The sequence below is a fragment of the Mixophyes fleayi genome, chromosome 9 (assembly GCF_038048845.1).
Source record: "Mixophyes fleayi isolate aMixFle1 chromosome 9, aMixFle1.hap1, whole genome shotgun sequence".
Lineage (NCBI taxonomy): Eukaryota > Metazoa > Chordata > Amphibia > Anura > Limnodynastidae > Mixophyes > Mixophyes fleayi.
Genome location: NC_134410.1, coordinates 108,833,203 through 108,854,803, shown reverse-complemented (window position 1 = coordinate 108,854,803; position 21,601 = coordinate 108,833,203). Strand labels below are relative to the sequence as shown.

The 21,601-nt window shown below is 41.0% G+C and overlaps 1 protein-coding gene across 1 annotated transcript in view; it reads left to right on the top strand.

Annotated features, from left to right (window-relative positions):
- ARHGAP4 (Rho GTPase activating protein 4) overlaps nucleotides 1-21,601 on the top strand; it is a 96,567-nt gene that overhangs the window by 36,785 nt on the left and 38,181 nt on the right. Inside the window, 6 exon segments of the mRNA XM_075184840.1 lie at nucleotides 10,938-11,133; nucleotides 11,730-11,892; nucleotides 13,979-14,041; nucleotides 18,839-19,021; nucleotides 20,476-20,604; nucleotides 20,685-20,906. Of these exon segments, the coding sequence (XP_075040941.1) occupies nucleotides 10,938-11,133; nucleotides 11,730-11,892; nucleotides 13,979-14,041; nucleotides 18,839-19,021; nucleotides 20,476-20,604; nucleotides 20,685-20,906 (956 nt within the window).

Below are 21,601 nucleotides of genomic sequence, written 5' to 3'. Positions count from 1 at the left end.
CACATCAGTCCCTGCCCCATTGGGGCGTACAGTCTAAATTCCCTAACACACACATACACACACGCAGACTAGGGTCAATTTGTTGACAGCCGATTAACCTACCAGAAGGTTTTTGGAGTGTGGGAGGACACCGGAGCACCCGGAGTAAACCCACGCAAACACGGGAAGAACATGCAAACTCCACACAGATAAGGCCATGGTTGGGAATCGAACTCATGATCCCAATGCTCTAAGGGAGAAGTGCTAACCACTGAGCCACCGTGCTGTCTTAACAAATAACAAAACCCATAACAAATTTGGGCAGCGGCCCGGCAATGGCACTGTAACCACTTGGGCACCCAGTTCTGTTTGAGACAAAAGAAGCCTATGTTCTGATGTGGCATTGCTGTTCCCCCATCACCTAGAGCCCCTCACCTCCTGCATCCACGGTAGTGCTGCCACTGGCCTTAATCTTCATTCATTCCTCATTTCAAAATAAAAAATCAATATTTATTTATCTTTGGGGGAGAGGGAGGGTCAGCATTTCAGTATGCAAGGATTCAAAGAGTGAAATTTTGGTGCAATGACATCTCTGAGTTCATTTATTTTCATCTAGATCGCTCCTTTAAATAATTTATACAATAAGGTGACACTGCGGTTACTTCCTCCTTGGTCTGCAGTGTAAAGACTATATAGAATGTTGTGCACGACTCTCCCATGTTGCTTTGCTGGGAGAGGGAGATTTTTATAGTGCTCACAATTCCGTTACAAAACAAAGGTTGTCATTGTGTACCAAATCCTTTATTGCTATTTATTATTTATGAGATGTTGCTTTTACTGGCAAATGCTATATTTATGCAAATAAATTATGTACAAGAAAGTATTTATGGACTTGTTTTAAATAAATATAACTATATAGCAACATAATAAATGTTCTCAAGTTTTGTAATACTGTATACTGTGCTGTGATAGCCATATAGTGCCTTCAATTGTCTGACACTGTACTCGCCTTAAAATCTTTCAGGATTTATCCACCTAAATGCAAAAACGAGCTATGCACATGGACAGCACATACTAAAATAGTAACACACACTAAAATACTACTGTAAAATTGACTCCTGTTTAAAGGGGTCAGGGGTCAGTAGTAATTGACTCCTGCACTCTAGAAATCTTCTATAGATTGGTCACCAAATCTACAATACTTCTTTATCTGCAGTCAATATCCTGTATCCTGTACTCAACTGTTGATCAGCTTGCAGATCTTAAACCACATTTTGAATAGAATTTTTTTTTTTTTTTATTTATTTTTTTATAATTTCTGCATCTTCAGCTCTTTTTAGTTCCTCCGATCATCCAGATTCAAACCAACAGTCATTCACAGATTTGTTAAATTAGTTTAGCTTCCAGCCACCAACCCACAGTTCTGATACTTTGATGATAGAGGAGAATAAGACAATAATATAACTGTCAACATTACTGATTGGAAATGAGCGCTACTCACTGATCTGGCCAAGCCACACCCAGTTATGGTAAACGGATTTGGCCTCCGGCAATCGGGAAGGTTGGCCAGTTGTAAACACCAGCTCCTTTTGGACGAACATCTTCATGGACCATAGTTGCTATAGTTATTTTTTATGATAACTATTGTAATATCTTATAAACATGTTTAAATAGGGCTAAATTATTTCCATTTGTTTAATATAGATAAAATACAGGTACTAGATAATATTGGTACTGGGGATGAGCAAAATTTTCAAAACTGATCAGCAAAATTTTCAAAACTGATCTAGAAAATATTAAATTTGCTCTTCATTTCCCACAAATGTTTGCACGATTTGCGGTCGAAAATGTTACTTTTAAATTTCAATTTTAAATTAACAGAATAAATTGACAATTGTTGTTGCAGCTCTGTACATTACACAAAATGTAAATGTGCACATAAAGGGCTTCATTTAGAGTCGGACACAATGTGCGTCTAAGACTTACATGAAAGAGTAGGAGTGGGAGTGTGCCGCAGCGTGGTAGGGTATTGCGAGTGGCATGCAACCCCAGTTGTGTCCCACTCGTAATACCCTACCAAGCTGCGACCAGTTCCTGCAGCTAGCTACTTGCGCCACCTAATTCCTGACGCACTTTTTCAGTCTTGTTTTGACATGTGTTCCGTCTGCATCTTGATCCGACTAGGGTAGTTTTTGCGGGTAGACGTCCATAGTATTTGAATTATTCACGGTCCCGCCTACATAACTCCGTGTTCCACCCTTTGCCTCGTACTGAGACGCAAGCTGTCACAGTGTACACTGCATCTGAAAAGCAGAACTGTTGCTTACTGCGCATGCGCATCGGTGGAAATGTGCATGATGCGCCTGAAACGGACATTACGTCCAACACTAAATGAGGCCCAAAGTGTGGAATGACAAAATAAAAGTGGATCTCAAAGATTGTGTCTCTGGAAGTAAGAATAAACTATTGCTGTAATATTGCTCATCCCTAGGTGGCGCCATGGAGGGCTTCTACAGTCAACGAGGGGTAGCACAGAAAAGTGGTCTTGAGGGAGAAAAACTTCAAAACTTGGCCTGACTGCAGTCCCTATAATGCTACATATTTTAGAACATCATTATAATGTAATACTTGAACATTAAATACTCGTTTTCAATAATTATTAACTTGCACAAAATTATTTTGATGGCTATATAAAAACATAGAGGCCGATGTGTCAATGTGTGGCGATAAGACTGAATTGCTATTGCCGTTTATTAAGAAGAAAATCACTTATTGCCTTTATTTATTAAAAAAAAATATCACAGGTGGGCTTTCAGTTAGACTTAGTGGGCAAAAAAAAGTAAAATATAAAAAATTGTTCAAATAGTTCAAAAATATTTAAAAAAATAAAAATATATTTTTATTAATATATGTTTTCTATTATTTTCTTTTGTTATCCTGAGCAAGGAATTGAGCGGTACTTGTACCGTTTCGATCCTTGTTAAATAGACTTCTCAATGCTTTGAGTAAGGCAGCTATTGCTGGCAAAACCCACAGATAGCACTGCTTTGATAAATAGACCCTTTAGTGGCTTTACTTCAAAACTGGTCCATGAGAAAGGGACCTGGGTGTATATTTCCTAAACTGCGGGTTTGAAAAAGTGGAGATGTTGCCTATAGCAACCAATCAAAGTCTAGCTGTCATGTTGTAGAATGTTCTAAATGAATGATAACTAGACTAGTTTCTCCCTATTGCTGTTGCTAAATAAAAGCTCTGCACCATCGAAGATGGCGTCAGTAGGAAGCAATATATTGGCAGGGCAAATGATCGGTAGCACGATGTTATGCTATAGAAATATAATAATGATATATTGGTGTTTTTTCATTGTAAGCTTAAACCACAGCATGGTTTTATGAGTAGCCTATTTCAAATTTATGGCTAAGTCACAAATGAGAAGTGGTTAACAATCTTGGTATGCCGTGAGAAGATGTGTGTCAGGCGATTTAAACTGTATGTGTATTTATACACATTTTCAAACTGGTGTATTGCTTATTTCAAGGCTTGCAGGTCATACATTTTTTTCACCCCAAGATTACCTGACTATATTGAAGGACATCACTTATTTTAATTATCTCCCATCTGTAGCACAATTGTACCCACTGACAAGTCACTGTCCCCCGGTGATGTGACTATAATTTCTGAAATGTTAGGTGGCTCCCAACCCCCTTCTACAAGATACCACTGCACTGCTGCACTCAGCTCCCAACAGTTCTGGCAATTGGGACAAGAGTCCTGAATCAGAACATTTGGAAGATATGCGATTGGGCTACCTGTTTCTATCCATCTGTGTATTTCCAAGTCTTTAAAATTATTATGGACACTCAATGAAACTTGTACCCATGTATTCGCAGCGGCCTCATCAGCGATTGCGTCTCACTTGAAGCAGGTTGCCCCACCGCCTCTTTTGCTCCTGGCAAGTTGCATGCATGGAAAAGAGCACTTACTATCTCCATGATAGACTGGAAGTATGGGCTACCTGGCTCTTTAGAGAAACCCGACACCACCACTCCCCAGTATAGAACTCCACAATTACACTCTCAGGGCCTGAGTCATTAAGGAAAGTAAGGCAAAAAAAGGAGTAAATGTTCTCCAGGACAAACCATGTTACAGTGCAAGGGGTGCAAATTAGTTTATTATTTTACACATAAGTTAAATACTGGCTGTTTTTTTTTCTTCTAAATGCACAAATCCTCGATAGTTTTATTTTTTACACTGAATTGTAAAGTTGGTCTAGGACATGCCCTGCCCCAACTATAATTCTGTCCCCACATTTTAAATGTACCTCCCCCTCCAATGCAACATGGTTTTGCCCAGGTGTAAAGTTACTCCTTTTTTTATGCTGTGCTCTGCTTAATGACACAGGCCTTTGGGCTTTATCTCTATTCTCTGAGTCGTCCCTACTTCTTAAATTGTAACATAGATCCTTAAGTTCATCTTTCAGCATCTAAAACATTACTTAATGCCTATTCCATAATTCAGCCACCCCTCCTCTTCTTTGTCCCCATCTTCCTCCCCATCTTCCTCCCCACAAGCCCCCCAACCCAGTTTTTCGGAATGTTGTATATTCCCAGGTATTTTTTATATCTGTGTTGGTCTTACAGGATATATAGTGAAAGTACATGTGCCGGCTGGCCTATTAACTTGGACTGTGTTAATCTGTAATTTAGAAATTCCAGTCTGCTAATGGTTCAACTTCATACGTTAAAGACAATTAAAATCAATGAGGGCCACAATACATTGGTGTGTGTGTGTGTGTGGGGGGGGGGGGGGGTAAGGGGTGACACTTCTTTAAAATTAAGGAGTGAACACTTTTCTTTATACGTTCCATATATTAATTGTCTATGGGGCCAATTTATTAATATGGTTTTGCCCTGTTAATTATCATCTGTCATGCGATTACAGCATACTTGCCAACATTTTGTTTTCTTTTTCCGGGAGATGCCGTCTGGGACGTGGGCGTGCAGGGGGCGGGACTGCGAAATCGCGTCATTTTGGCCCCGCCCCCGTGACGGAATGACGCAAATTGCGTCATTTTACAGTGGGGGCGGGGCTAAACGCCGCGATTCCGGGTGAATCGCGGCGTTTAAACTAAATTTTTCCCCCTTCCTATCAGGGAGATTGCCACACTCGTCCGGGAGACTCTCGCAAAATGCGGGAGTCTCCCGGACAATCCGGGAGAGTTGGCAAGTATGGATTACAGATGATTGTTGGGAAGCATTTATTAAAAAATCATCCCGGGACAGTGCCTTCGATAGGAGCGATGACTTAATTTACCTTAAAATTCCTGTTGTCTGTCCCGCATGCGCAGAGAGAGCAGGTAGGTAAGCTGCAGTGCAGGAATCCAAAGATCCCTCTATCGCAGACAAGTCCCAAGATACTTTGCCAGTAGATAGGTAGCTGATTGCTGCAGGGCATGTTGGGACTTGTAGTTTCACAACACCTGGAGAGCCACAGGTTGGCCAGGCATGCTCTATAGCTATGCCTTCCCCATAGGATTCAATGGTTAACACCATTTTCAGATGACATTAGCTATTGCGAACAAGTTCCAAAAAAACTTGATAAAATTGCCCAGACCACAGTCCCCATTGACTATTATGGGGACTGTGGGTAATGCGGTAATTTGTCTAATGCAGGATGCGGTAATTTTCCTAATGCGGGACATATCTCTGATATCTCCTGAGTTAGGCTTTTCTTAAAGTACAATTTTACTTAAAAATGCCTAAACCATGTGGAAAAAGCAGTTTCTGCATGGTTTAAGCATAGTTGCCTACTCTCCCGAAATCATAGTTGCCGACTCCCATATTTCTGGGAGTTCTCCCGGACTCCCGGGGTAATAGAGCAACCTCTCGCTTCCCGGCCATTTGATAAGTTAAGCGACGAGGGGCGGGACTTATGACGCGTGTGCGCGTCATCATGGCCCCACCCCCTGCTGTAATAGGCCAGAACATGTTATGTCAACTTAGGTGGCATGGCCAAATGATGCAATTTGACGAGCCCCACCCCCGATCTCTCGGGGGCAATCTTGCCAAAGTTGTCGAGTATGAGTTTAAGACTTCACAAATAGGCTCCTATAAATGTAGAAAAAAGTAATTTATATTTTTATGTTATTAGCTGCATGTGTACTGATTTTTTAGCAATATAAGATCCATCTAAAAAGGTGACAGAAAATGATAAGTTCACATCTCACAGAAATGGATGTATAGGGCCCATTAAGAACCCAGGTGACATGTATGTGATCAGTCATATAATTTTTTTAAGTGTACAGCTGCCTTGTAAATTTGTCCTAAAAGTATTGTCTGTGCCTTAAATAAAGATGGCATCACCGTGGCTAGCTGGCCCTCATAAGTGCTTCTCTATATGAGAGGGGAAAGTAAACGTCTCCTTGTTTACGCTGCTGGAGAGCACCCTCTCCTCAAGCATGTGGGACCAACACAACAACTGCTAATGTCCCGGTGGGGAGGGGGCCCTGCTGTGACAGAGTCTTTTGTTACCCGTAATGAGTGCTGTCATCTCCTGGCAGTAGCATTGCTGTGCAAGGGAGCGAAAGAGGCTGAATCTTACCCCGCAGGGTAACATGACTATACAGATTAACATTGTCCTACAAACCGTGTGATACAAGGAGGCACGTGCGAGGCGATTGTGAACATGGACCCGAGTCCCATTTATAATGAGGAATAATAAGCCATGTTTTCAATATACAATAATACAAGTGTAGCACACGTATGCTTTAACTGTCAGTGCTGTTATGGTACATGGGGCTTCATAGAAAATATCAGAGTAACTGGTCAGGGCAAAGGCTGTAACAGAGCCTAGAATAATCCCATCAGGAGTTTTAAAGGAACCCAAATATTGCATACTTGCCAACTCTCCCGGAATGTCCGGGAGACTCCCGAAATTCGGGTCAATCTCCCGGGCTCCCGGGAGAGCTGGCAAATATCCCGCATCCCGCTGCAGCCACCGCTAAATGACACGATTCAGCCAGAATCGCGGCATTTTAGCCCCGCCCCGCATCAAAACGTTGTTTTCGTCGCGGGGGGCGGGGCTTAAATGACGCGATTTGTCTTGCCCTGCCCCGCCCTTCCCCCTCCCGCCCTCCAGTCACGCCCATCTCCCGGAATCAGAATACAGAAAGTAGGTAAGTATGAAATATTGCAGTGCCCACATATATGTCTGTGTTGCCTGAATAGCTAATGACAACCGATAGGCAAAATCTACAGAATATGATTGGTTGATTGGATGTGCTTTGTTCACGGTCTAGTTTTGGGGGTATATTTACTAAACTGCGGGTTTGAAAAAGTGGAGATGTTGCCTATAGCAACCAATCAGATTCTAGCTGGCATTTTGTAGAATGTTCTAAATAAATGACAGATAGAATCTGATTGGTTGCTATAGGCAACATCTCCACTTTTTCAAATCTGCAGTTTAGTATACCATATATATACAGTTTATATACAGTTTATATTTTTTTTTATACCCCCATAGATCAAAAATAACATTTACTTGATATATTTTTTTAAAAGTCTGTTATTTTTGCTTTATATGTTTTAGGGTTAGCCATTTAAGGCAGTAGATTACCATATACATAGATCCTCTCTTTCGCTTGTACTGTGTTTGATCAGAGAGATCTATTTATAGATTGCTCTTACTCCCCCCCAGACGTATATTCTGTTTTACATTTTAATTTCTTATTATTAGATCACGTCATATATGCAGCTAATGGAGTTCACTAATGAGCAATCCTTCAGGGATTTTAAAGCTCAGAGGCAGCATAGAGCCAATAACATGCTTTCTGATTATATAATATTAATAATATGAACCAATTATTTAAAATACAGGAACATTATTAATAAAAGCAACTGAATTACACTGGGAAGTTTTTTTTCTGAGCAAAACAAAAACACTTCCTTTTTATCTAGACAATATAAAAGGGAGGAGAAGTTGTCTAAATTCTCTTTAGAATTTAGTTCATTTTATGATAGAAAAATCACTTAATGTGGCTGGTAAAGAAATTGAGATGAGACTAAACAGCTTGTTGAGGCCCTTAGAGGTTCAGAGATGATTAACCAGTTGGAAAATGTACAACAAAAGTATAGAAAAACATGACTGAAAACAATGGCAAATTCAAAAGGAATATGGTCAAATCCACTATGACCAAATAAGGTCCAATAGTCATTATCAGGATAGCAGATATAATCAAATGATAGCATGCAAAAATCATTATTCTATAACGCAAAACTTGCACTCTAAGTAAACTACACTCAGAAGTTTAAAACCCTACTCGACAACAGTATCTACCATATAGTTTATCAATCACAAAAATATAAACACTAAATAGATCCCAAAATATATATATATATTTTTAGAGGTGGCTTTCTCCATTTTTCTTTGTATTAGGCTCTGTCCTCTCGGTTATTTTTCTGTTTTTGAAAGTTACTACTCGTATATTTGGCTGTTGCCATGTAAACTTAAAACTATTCATGGGCTTGACACATTTGTGTGTACTATTTGTATATGTTTGCATCTTACGTTGTTGTTTGTGTGTCACCCTTGTTTGAAACTAACAACAAAACAAAACACCTCTACATAAACACTTGACCTCACTGACGTGCTTGAAAGAATTGCATACGCACTTGGTGAAAGGAATAAATGAAAACCTTTTGAACAAAAATATAGATACATTTATAATAAGAACTGTAAAAAAACATGTTTTATTAACTTTCGAAAATACATAAAACTCATGATAGCCACCCTGCATGGGGACTGGGTTAATTCACATCCAATTTATTGCAATATATTGACTAATATATTCATCCTATTATCCAACTGCTTCCATCACATTTAAAGGATACAACTCCTGTTATAAACATACTTAATTTAATGGAAAGAGCGGTACTTACTAGGTGCAGTGGACGTCACATCTTTGTATTTTGTAATCAAGTACGATGGAGGCATTGAAGCTGTTTAAACACTATTGTCTGAGGATAGAACTGTATCTTACACATTGCATTTTTACTGACATATATCAGGTATAAGTATTTTAAGCATAACCAGCAGCTTTAACTGCAGATTTTGGGAACGGCATTAGGCACCATATTTGCTCAGAGCTATGCTGTCATCCAAATGAAGGTTAAAATGCAACTTCATGAAGACAACATATTTTGAGACTTAAGCCATAACTATTAGGGAACAATTTGTCCCCTAAGTGGCCAGCCAAGGGAGTCTTTTGCAATTCTACCAAATGTTTCTCTCCTTGTAAGGCCATGCATATCCCAGAAAGTGCTATCTCTGTACAAATGTCCCTTATGTACACCTTCTGGGTGTCAGTGGGAATGAGGCTGATCTGCAAAACATCTCAACTAGTTCAAGGCTGGATCAGCCTTTATTGTCTTATAGCAGAGTCCGCTCAGTTCCAGTGCTAACATTCCTTCATGACTATAACTCTTTTTGCTATATCGCCAATGGGGCCATGTTTATATACTGTTGGTATTTCTACACCTCCACCATGTTGTTTGCTTACCTGTGACTAGCTACAGCATCAAATATTCATTTGCAGCTTGTCATAAATATCACAGCTGATCCATTTACCCACGTATTGATATACATAATTGGTAATCTGATATCATTTACAAACCAGATAGTTTGAGTAAACAGTTCTGTGTTACTACAGATCGTCTTCCCATATTTATGAGTTTATAAACTCTCTTCAAACTGAGAAGACTTTTTTTATATATATCTCTGTCCTATTGTACAATATTTTGACATATTATACTATTGATGTGCTTCTGCTATATTTGATTTATTGTTATATTGTTATATTTTTACGTTAGTTCTTTTATTGGGTTTTTTTCTCCACTTATTTATTGTTTTTAGTCACTATTTTTAACAAAATATGTTATGGAGGAAGATAAACAAACAAATTTACCAGCAACTCTGGGGTTGATTAAAAAGCCGACTGATCCTTTGGCAGGTGATACTGTTGGCAGACTTTCTCAAACCCCATAAGGGAACCATCCAAATCCCCATTTTTTTCCAATACACAGATATATTCAATGCAGGGTTTGGTAGTATGGTGCTCACTGGACAGACTGCAGCGGGGCGAGGAGCTCTTTATGTGCGCTGTGTCTCATGCTCTCTGATCTCTTTCTCTGCAGTCAAAAGTACTGCAGGATGTGTCGGAGCTTTAAATTGGGGCCTACATTTCTAAGATGTCTCAGGGTACTTTCTAAGTAAGAGTCCTTAGGATCATGGGAATTAAAGTTACTGGATTCCCTAGAAAGTAATAATCCATGATCTGTGGATCCATCTGAATTATTAGGGTTGTATAGCTTTGTTCCCCAGGGATTTTGTCTGCTATTCGGGCGTCTATGTTTGGTAGGGCGGCCATCAAAGCCGTCTTAGTTTCACCCTAGGTGTTTATATCTAACTCTTTGCAAAGAAGTTCCAAAGCCTGTTTATTTGTCACTGGTATGCTTCCAAATATTGTTATAAAAATAGAGAAAGAAAAAAACAAGGGGGGAGGAGAATGTTGTCTTGAAAACTATACAGGGGTGTTTATGAAATTAACACATGAAACTATTTTTATGTTATTCTATATATGCAATATATATATATATATATATATATATATATATATATATATATATATATATATATATATATATATATATATATATATATGTGTGTGTTTTAGGGTTATAAACTTAAGGCACTGTTGTCTATAAATTGATCATCTCTTTATCTAGAATAGATCTATACTATCCTCTATATCCTACACCATTTAGTGATACTATCACTATGTGTACTTTTGGATAACTTCTTACATGTGTACTACCAGCAAAAACATGACAGTGGACTTTAAACATGTTTGGAACACCCTGAGAATAAGCTGGCACGGTGACCTGTTCTCTGTCTCTCCATAGAGATCCGCCTCCAGCTGATTGAGCAAGTAAAATGTATGGACGTACAGGTGGATTTCCGCCAGCAGTTGCTGCAGGATATGAGCGAGTTCCTGCGCAGGAAAGCAGAGATCACCCTGGAGTACTCCCGCAGCCTGGAGAAACTGTGTGACCGCTTCTCCTCCAAGATTCGCAACTCCAAGGAACACCACAGCTTCAGGTGACTGCTGACTCATTGGCTTTGTTTCCTGGGTATTTGGATATTTTCCCTGGCTTTCCATTGGTAAAGGCTTAAATAAACAGTGTATTAAGTCATTGAACTACATCTACAAACATGCTTTGATATTGGCATGGTGGCTTAGTGGTTAGCAGTTTTGCCTTACAGCACTGAGGTCATGAGTTTGATTACCGAACAGGTCCTTATCTGTGTGGAGTTTGTATGTTCTCCCTTTGTTTGCGTGGGTTTCCTCCGGGTTAATTGGCTGCTATTAAAATTGAACCTAGTCTGTGTGTGTATGTTAGGGAATGTAGACTGTAAGCTCCAATGGGGCAGGGACTGATGTGAATGACATTCATTCTCTGTACAGTGCTAAGGAATTGATGGCGCTATATAAATAAATGATGATTGGATAACAGTTATAGTTCAATAACAACTGCATGGTAAAGGCCAGTCTTACACCTATGTATCCATATTTCAAAACTTTTCCACATTTAATACTGTCGTCTGTGTTTTTCTTAATTGTCTGTCCTACCTCCATTTCCTCCTCCTTTCTGTAATCTCACTAAACTTCTTCACACTTTCTCTCCCTTGTTTAGGAAGGAACAGCACCTCTTGTCACCTGTGAACTGCTGGTACATGATCCTAAACCACACGCGACAAGAAAGCAAAGATCACGCCGCACTGAATGATGTGTATACCTCACACCTCATCCCACGCCTCACACATATCGGAGAGGACATCACCCGCCTCACAAAGAAGGTTAGAATGGGGCTCGTCTCTGACTAAATAGTGGTATTGTTGTTTGTTTTTGTAAAGTGTACAGGGCAACTGTCACCTATACACAGTGAAGTCAGCCATTTTGTGTGTTGAACTAATGTCATACTTGCCAACTTTTAAAACCTCTCCTTGGGCCTGATTTATTAAGGATCTTAACTTGAGAAACTTCTTATTAAAGTCTCCTGGACAAAACCATGTTACAATGCAAGGGGTGCAAATTAGTATTCTGTTTTGCACATAAGTTAAATACTGACTGTTTTTTCATGTAGCACACAAATATCAACTTTAAATTTCAGTGTACAAATAAGCTATCAATTATTTGTGTGCTACATGAAAAAATAGACAGTATTTAACTTATGTGCAAAACAGAATACTAATTTGCACCCCTTGTATTGTAACATGGTTTTGTCCAGGAGACTTAAATAAGAAGTTTCTTAAGTTAAAATCCTTAATGAATCAGGCCCCTCCTGCCCCCTACTATAAAAAAGCAGAAATTCACGACATTGAATAGCGGGGAGGGGGGTGGGGGGCTTAGGGCATACTTGACAACCTTTGGAAAGTGAAATCCGGGAGGTCCCGGGCAGGGGGCGTGGCTGGAGGACTGGGTGCGGTCAATCGCGTCATTTTGGCCCCACACCCGCGACAAAAACGCCATTTTTACGTAATTTTGTTGCTGGGGCAGGGCCAAAAAAGACGCGATTCATCGCGAATCGCGTCATTTTGGAGTATGTTGCCGTATGCGGGATACTCGCCTGCTCTCCCGGGAGTCCGGGAGACGTAACCGAATTTCAGGAGTCTCCCGGACATTCCAGGAGAGTTGGCAGGTATGGCTTAGTGTCTCCACAAGTGTCCGGGAGGTTGCCTACTCTTCAAAGAGGACTCACAAAGATTATGACTAACATTCATGACATTGTTGTCCATCCTTTCACTAGGAATCATGGATATTTCTTGCTAGTGAATTGATTTGTTGAATTCTCATGAATATTAGTCCAGCCATTAAATGACTGCTTCCTCTGTGTGCAGGCGACAGATCTTCTGTTCAGAAAAACTTGTGCATTTTTAACACAAATTTGTACACAAAAAAATTGTAATCAGACTCTAAGTATTTTTTCGTGCCACTTCTGCATAATGGGTAATGAGTGTTATTATTTTTTTATGTACGGTTTCCACTCCAAGTTCTATGCAGGCAAACTGCATGGAATCTGTGGGGAAAGTAATGTATAAATGAACTCTCAAGGTTCTTACAGATAGGCGGCTTCTCTCGCTGCATTCCAAACGGAACCCAGCATGAGGAAAACATGGGTAAAATACAGCTGGATGAAGTGAGCACTGTACTGAATGCTATATATGCACAGACAGCAATGACATACACCACACAGACAGGGGGTACATTTATCCAGCTGAGGGTTTGAAAAAGTGGAGATGTTGCCTATAGCAACCAATCAGATTCTATCTGTCATTTTGTAGAATGTACTAAATAATTGATAACTAGAATCTGATTGGTTGCTGTAGGCAACATCTCCACTTTTTCAAACCCGCAGTTTGATAAATATACCCCCTATATCTCATACTTTTATTCTCTCATTGTCTCCCTCTCTTTATCTCCTTCTTGCTCTCTTTGTCTTTCTGTTTATCTCTCGTTCTCATGCTCTCTCATTGTCTTTTTGTCTGTCTCTCGTTCTCTTGCACTCTCATGGTCTCCCCCTCTTTATTTTTTTCTTGCTCTCTCATTGTCTTTCTCACTATCTCTCTTACTCTTGATCGATCATTGTCTTTCTTTCTCTTGTTCTCATGCTCTCTCATTGTCTCCTTGCCTTTATCTTTTTTGTCTTGTTCTCTCAATGTCTCCCTCTCTCTTTCTTTCTCTTTCCTGCGCTCTCTCTTTCTCTCTTTTTTCCAGTTAGCTTTGTCTTGTCTTCTGCATTCTAAATATACATCAGTATTTCTGTCACAAACACTTTATTTAAAACTGTGTGTTTGAATCTGTGTCGCTGTTTGGAGATACATTTACATAGCTATTTACATATCTATTTACAGATAATTCATTTATATATTTTCTTCCCCACAGAGTAAAGACATCGGAGCTCAGCAACAGGAGGATCTGATGAAGTTAGTGTCTGAGTTGCAAGGGGTGAGTATCTGCATCAGACGAACAAGAGGTTTATATGGGGCCACTGCAATACAAAATCACATCAGACCTAGACTTCATCATCATCATCTTCATCATCATCATTTATTTATATAGCGCCACTAATTCTGCAGCGCTGTGCAGAGAACTCATTCACATCAGTCCCTGCCCCATTGGAGCTTACAGTCTAAATTCCCTAACACACACACAGACAGACTATGGTCAATTTGATAGCAGCCAATTAAGCTACGAATATGTTTCTTGGAGTGTGGGAGGAAACTGTAGCACCCGGAGGAAATCCACGCAAACACAGGGAGAACATACAACCTACACACAGATAAGGCCATGAATATGTACCTGCCACTATGCAAATAAGCCTGTCCAAAAGGTGAAGGGACTTCTGGGTAATTCCATTTACATGGTAGTCATGTAAGTCGGGGCCCATAACATCCTGCTGTCGGACAATAGAGAAGACTTATTAAAATTGGCTCTTAATATAAAAAAAAATCCAGATGTCTTTTCTACACACATTTCAAATTTATGATAAACCATCCACAACCTCATGGGGTATATTTACTACACTGTGGGTTTGAAAAAGTGGAGATGTTGCCTATAGCAACCAATCAGATTCTAGCTGTCATTTTGTAGAATGTACTAAATAAATGATAACTAGAATCTGATTGGTTGCTATAGCAACATCTCCACTTTTTTCAAACCCGCAGTTTAGTAAATATACCCCCCATGACTCTTCTACTAATGTTATGATCCTAACCCCTAACTGTGAGAGTACCCAGATTGAGCCATACATCCTGCAACTCAAGAGCAACATTAGCCTGATGTATGTTTTAACTGCATTTTGGACTGGTGGTGGGATGATTGCGTACTTGTGCTTGCAGATTCGACTCCTCTAGCCTTCCATAATCCACCAGTTTCCTTTCAGGGAGGTGTGTGCGTAGGGGGGTATTATATGTGAGGCTGAGCCAGCATTCTGCAAAGGCCCAGACTAGCATCCCAAAGCTGGTTATAGGGTCCGGGAAAATTAATAATTTAATGGAGGGCAGCACGGTGGCGTAGTGGTTCGCACTTCTGCCTCACAGCACTGTGGTCATGAGTTCAATTCCCTACCATGGCCTTATCTGTGAGGAGTTTGATTGTTCTCCCCATGTTTGTGTGGGTTTCCTCCGGGTGCTCCGTTTCCTCCCACACTCCAAAAACATACTAGTAGGTTAATTGGCTGCTACCAAAATTGACCCTAGTGTGTGTGTTAGGGAATTTAGACTGTAAGCCCCAATGGGGCAGGGACTGATGTGAGTGAGTTCTCTGTACAGCACTGCAGAATTAGTGGCGCTATATAAATAAATGGTGATGGTGATGATGGAGGCCTCCTGTGTACAGTCTATTGCTCCACCAACCTTTCACTTCTGATATCTTGAGCTCCACACTCCTGCTCAAGATAATAGTTTCCTGTCTGTAATGACAGATGGGCCTACTTCATTGAAAGGTGAAAAGAAATTAACACAGCCTCTGCTGGATACATAAACATTTCATATTTCTGCACATGTTAATGCACAATTACGAGGCCAATCGCGTCATTTTGGCCCCGCCCCCTGCGACGTAAAGTGCGGTTTTGCGGGGGGTGGGGCCAAAATGAAGCGATTGACCTCGTCCCGCCCCCTCCCGCACTCCAGTCTTGTTTCCGGGAGTTGGCGACTATGAATTTAACAGATTGAAAAAAATATAACGATGAATGTGGCAGGTGCAAAAGTTTGGTCAGCCTTCCAGATGATGCAAAAATACCTTAATTCTTTTTCAAGTCCTCATAACTCAATGGACTTCTTAGACCTTAAATTAAGCCTGGTGAAGACAATTACAGAGTTGAAATAAAATACTCTGACCCCTTTAACCTCTAAGGACACTGCTGTTCTCAACACCCATGGGCTCCTCTGAGCAGCTGAATCAGGACTTAAAAATAATGATAATTGACTTTTACAAAGCAGGGAGAGGCTATAAAAGGATATCTACACACTTCCAGCTCAGGAGTTTCCACTGCTAGAAACATCATTTAGAAATGGAAGCTAAAGGTAACTGTTGAAGAGCAGAAAGAAAATCTTACAGCAAAGGACCTGCAGATTTAGCTGACACCAGAGAAGGGGTCTACAGCGGTCCAATATGATCTGCATGTAAGAGTTGTCAGAAGTCACCCCTTCTTACATCCTGATCACAAATGTTAACGCCTGTATGACCGGGCAGCACGGTGGCTCAGTGGTTAGCACTTCTGCCTCACAGCACTGGGGTCATGAGTTCAATTCCCGACCATGGCCTTATCTATGTGGAGTTTGCATTTTCTCCCCGTGTTTGCGTGGATTTCCTCCGGGTGCTCCGGTTTCCTCACACAGTTCAAAAACATACTAGTAAAACACATACTAGTAGGTTAATTGGCTGCTATCAAAGTGACCCTAGTTTCTCTCTGTCTGTGTGTGTGTATGTTAGAGAATTTAGACTGTAAGCTCCAATGGAGCAGGGAATGATGTGAGCGAGTTCTCTGTACAGCGCTGCGGAATTAGTAGCGCTATATAAATAGATGATGATGATGATGTAATGTTTTGGCCACAGCCACAAAAGATACAATGCAATTATACAATTCATAGGTTAATCACGGTGGCTCAGTGGTTAGTACTTCTGCCTCACAGCACTGGGGTCATGAGTTTGATTCCCAACCAGGGACTTTTCTGTATGCAGTTTGTATGTTCTCCCTGTGTATGCGTGGGTTGCATATGTATACTTTTTTAAAATAATACTGAAAAGCCAGTAAAAAAAATGTGGAAACTGTTTTGCTCATGTGAGTCATCGTTATTGCTCATAATAAGGCGGAAACATGTTCTGCAATGCAATAAATCTACTTTTTCACTTTTCTAAATCAATCAACATCTGAGAGAGTTTTCTCAGTCTTTGTAAAATTGATTTTTCCGCCCCCCTCCTAAAACTGCTCCCAGGTGAACCCAGATACCTTACTTTGGTTTTATGTAAAGAAGTAAATATCAGGAATGTAGTTTACTTTTATCTAGAGTCAGTGCTTCCTATTGAAATCGCTTGCAACATAAAACCAACGCCACATCTATTTAAAGCAAGGTCAGGCCCCAGCTTGTTCATAGGGCCATAGCTGGACAGCCCTATACTTTGTTTTCGGAGTTTGTCCGACGTTAGTAACTGTGCATCACACTTGTTTGTGACCACTCAACATCCTTAATCCATTTTATTTAGCGTTGAAAATTGTGATTGATAAAGACAGAGTAGCAAAAAATGAAGATAATAAAAAAGTAAATACATGGACAGCACAGTGGCTCAGTGGTTAGCACTTCTGCCTCTCAGCACTGGGGTCATGAGTTCGATTCCCGACCATGGCCTTACCTGTGTGGAGTTTGTATGTTCTCCCTGTGTTTGCGTGGGTTTCCTCCGGGTGCTCCAGTTTCCTCTCACACTCCAAAAACATACTGGTAGGTTAATTGGCTGCTATCAAAATTGACCCTAGTCTCTCTGTCTGTCTGTGTCTGTGTCTGTGTGTGAGTGTGTGTCTATATTTGGGAATTTCAACTGTAAGCTCCAATGGGGCAGGGACTGATGTGAATGAGTTCTCTGTACAGCGCTGCGGAATTAGTGGCGCTATATAAATAGATGATGATTTAATATTTCTATGTGCCCGTTGAACCTTAGGGCCTAGGCACATGCCTACTTTGCCTGTACAGTAAGTAGTATTTCTGATGTGTGCTTACTCACTTTTTCCTACAGCTGTTGGATCATGCAACGGTTTACATTTTCTCACATATTGACCAGCCTTTACATTGTGATAAAATGCGGAAGGAGCAGACAGTTCTAAAAAGAGCTTAAAGTGGAACTAAACTCAAACATGTTTCCAGTATTTTTAGCATTTTCTGTACAGTAGAATATCTGAAAGATGTCATCATGAAAGTTTCAAGTCAGCAAGAGCAGAAACCACTTTCACAAGAACAAATTATATGTCTGCTTTAAAATAAGTGACTTTAACAAGGGGAAAACCAGGCTAATCAGTATTTTGCAAAAGAAAGGTCAATGTGTACACTTTAAAGAAGAATCTAAGGCAGTGATGAGCAACGGGCGGCCCTGTGGCCCTATGTGGCCCTCTGAGCCCTTACCTAAAGCCCACAGCTCCTTCCTGCTTTATTGTCAAATTGGTTTTATATAGCATGAAACACTTGTTTAAAATGTCTGCTGATATTACAGATGTCTCTTTATTTGATTAAATGGGTTATTTTAGATCATTACTGCAATTAAGGGTAATGTACGGCCCTTTTGATTATCAGAGGGCTGTCCATGTGACTACTGATGTGTATCAGGCATAATTACACACTTTTCAAAACTTTCCTCCGGGAGATCCTCAGAGGCAGAGGAGAGGTCATGTGACAGAGGGTAGGAGGGGGCATGGTGACCGTAGCACCGCCCCCTGCTAGGCAGTCACAGAATCTCATAGCAGGGGCGGGGCTTAATGACACTAAATTGCGTCATTAAGCCCCACCTCCATCACATACAGGAGGTTGCCTACTCTTCCGGGAGTCCGGGAGGGCTCCCCGAAATTTGGGAGCCTCCAGGAAATTCCGGGAGAGTAGGGAAGCACTGATCTAGGGGCAAGTGCTAATGGCTATATATGACTTGCCCTTATTGACTCAACAAATTACAGTGATCTATCGATTTATTAATATGGACACTTTGCATAGATACCTACTTTGATCCAATGTAGGATCACTAACTCTCTCTTTGTATCCACAGGCCACAAAGACCTACCAGCTCTACCACAATGATTGTCTGAACTCGGAGCACAAACTGCGGGAGGCAGAGAAGCAGGAGGAGAAGCGCACGGGCAAAGTTAGCGAGCAAACTGCGAGCTCACCGGTCGCCGATAGGGGGCAGAGGCGCAGCTCTCTGAAGAAGAGCGAGAGGCTTGTTGAGAAGGCAAGCAGTACAATATAAATATTTGTATTTTAAGTTGGTTTCCTGCAATATACGGTGTCTGTCCAGTAGGTGACTAACAACCAAGTTTACAGTATATAAAATATTTAAAGGCCTCTATTGAGGAGAACAGGGTGGGAGATCTAGTGAAGAGCTTACTCCACACCTCATATCCTAGAAAACTAAGGGGGTCTATTTATAAAAAGGTGAAGTGCCCTATTACCAATGGTAGTTGTCCTATTGCCCTGTACGTCAAACAGATTACCTCTGGGGTTTCATAAAGACTTCCAATGCTTTATTTATTTTCCCGGGCTATCAGTTCTATTGTAAATGTGGGAGCTGGTAAGATGACGCATGCGCACCGCTACAGAAACTGGCCCGTCAAAGCGGTAAGTTAACTCTTACTGCTCCGGTTGAGTAACTCTGGGGCAACGTAACGCTCAGCATCTTCCGCAATATTTTTTTGATAATTGCAGATGATTAGTGATGAGGGATGTAATATACTTGCCAACTCTCCCGGAATGTCTGGGAGACTCCCGAAATCCTGGTCGGTCCCCGGACTTCCGGGAAAGCAGAAATGCAAGTCTCCCGCATCCGGCAATTACCTGGCCAAAATAACGTGATTCTTGGTGAATCGCGTAATTTTGGCCCGCCCTCCTGCATCAAAACATAATTTTTGATGCAGGGGTGGGGCCAAAATGACGGGGTTGACCGCAGCCGCCCCCCTCCTGCCCTCTAGTTACGCCCCCCTGTCCTGGATCTCCCGGACTTCAGTGCCTAAAAGTAGGCAAGTATGATATAGTAATGCTTAGGCACCTTGTTGCACAGGCAGATAAAATCTATTTACCAATCACTTATACACAGTGGGGTTAGCCATATTGGGGGCAGGACCACAATCTATAAGAATGCAGTTTTAGCCACTAGTTCCTAATTAATTTGTAGGCTGTAATTTGGTTCATGCCACACAATGGTTGCAGGTGTTCGCTATGGGTGCATTGCAAAGCTGAATTTTATGTGATATGACATATAAAATAAAAATTAGAATTGTTGATTAGAAGTTCCGATAAGAAAGAAAGATGCCATTTTTCTGATTCACAAATGACTCTCGCTGTGTGACACGCAAGCTTGATGTTTGTGTGTCACATAGCAAGAGTCATTTGTGACTCGGATAAATGTCAGCTTTTGAGACATATTAGCGCTATCAGATTACATTGACGGCAAAGACACTTTTGCGCCATAGTACGAGAGAGGCAGGATTGCAGTGGTCCGTGTAGAATGCGTGTCAGACACAGTAATGCAGATACTACTGTACACAAATCAAAGTTGCATATTATAACATATATAGTCCACATTTTCTTATGGTTTGTAAATAAGCCCACTGGGAGTAATATAAAGAGGTCCACATTTGTCATGGGTTTCCATTGCCTGAATTTCCAATATTTGTCTTGTGTTTCCAGAGGCTGAAGAAATACCTGGAGAACAGTCAGAAGTGCACAAAGGCCAGGAATGAATATCTCATTAACCTGAACACCGTGAACTCCAACCTCAATAACTACTATATCCACGACATCAGTGACCTCATCGATGTAAGAGGATCCTCCTCTTCTTTATACAACTTCTGTTCTCGTTGTGCCTCAGTAATGTGTTGTTTCCCTGTTCCCGGCAGTGCTGTGACCTCGGCTTCCACCTGTCTGTGGGGAAGACACTGCGAGTGTACCTGCAGGCTGAGGAGCGGATCCAGGCCTCCAGGCAGCAAGGTCTCCAGGCCATTGAGGGCTCTGTGGATAACTTAGATGCACAGGCAGACAAGAACAAGATGATGGAGATGCGCAGTGATGCCTTCTGCCCTCCAGCTCGGTTTGACTTCCAGCCCCATGAGGGGGATGAGGTGCGGGTTTTACTTTTTTCCCCATAATAAAGTGATAAATTTATCTTATTTATTATTATTATCTTATTATTATTTATCTTATTATTATTATTGATGTGTAAGGAGTTACAGGCCGGACAGTAAGGAAAAAAGAGTTTAACTATACAGGAACATATAAATTGAAAAAAATTAATTCAGACGTGAAAACAAATGGCGGGCCCTGTTCGTGGGAGCTTACAATCTAGTGGGAAAAGTGCGCAACTGGAACAAGATGAGGAAGTGTGACTCGGAGCAGAGATCGGCAGCAAGGGTGTCCCAGTGTGAGTAGTATAGGTGGGAGCAGGTCTGGGGGAAACTCTGGTCAGGCATGTTAGTTAGTGTAGCTAGCGGTATGAGAGAAGTCTTTGTAGGTGGGAATGAGAGGTGGGTATCAGAGAGGAGGCAGGGTGCAAGTTATAATTATTATCATTATTATTATTATTATCGGTTATTTATAAGGCGTCACAAAGGGTCCGCGGTGCCGTACATAGACATGGGAAAACAGTACACAGCATACAGGCACTACAAAGACAAAGTGCAATGAGTACAAAAAGTACAAATAAGGTGCAAAAAGTACAATAATTACAAACTTGGCAGAAAGCAGATACACGGGCAAACAGGTAATAATGACTACCAGTGCACAGATAAAGTGGGTAGTGAGGTGAGAAATGAGGATA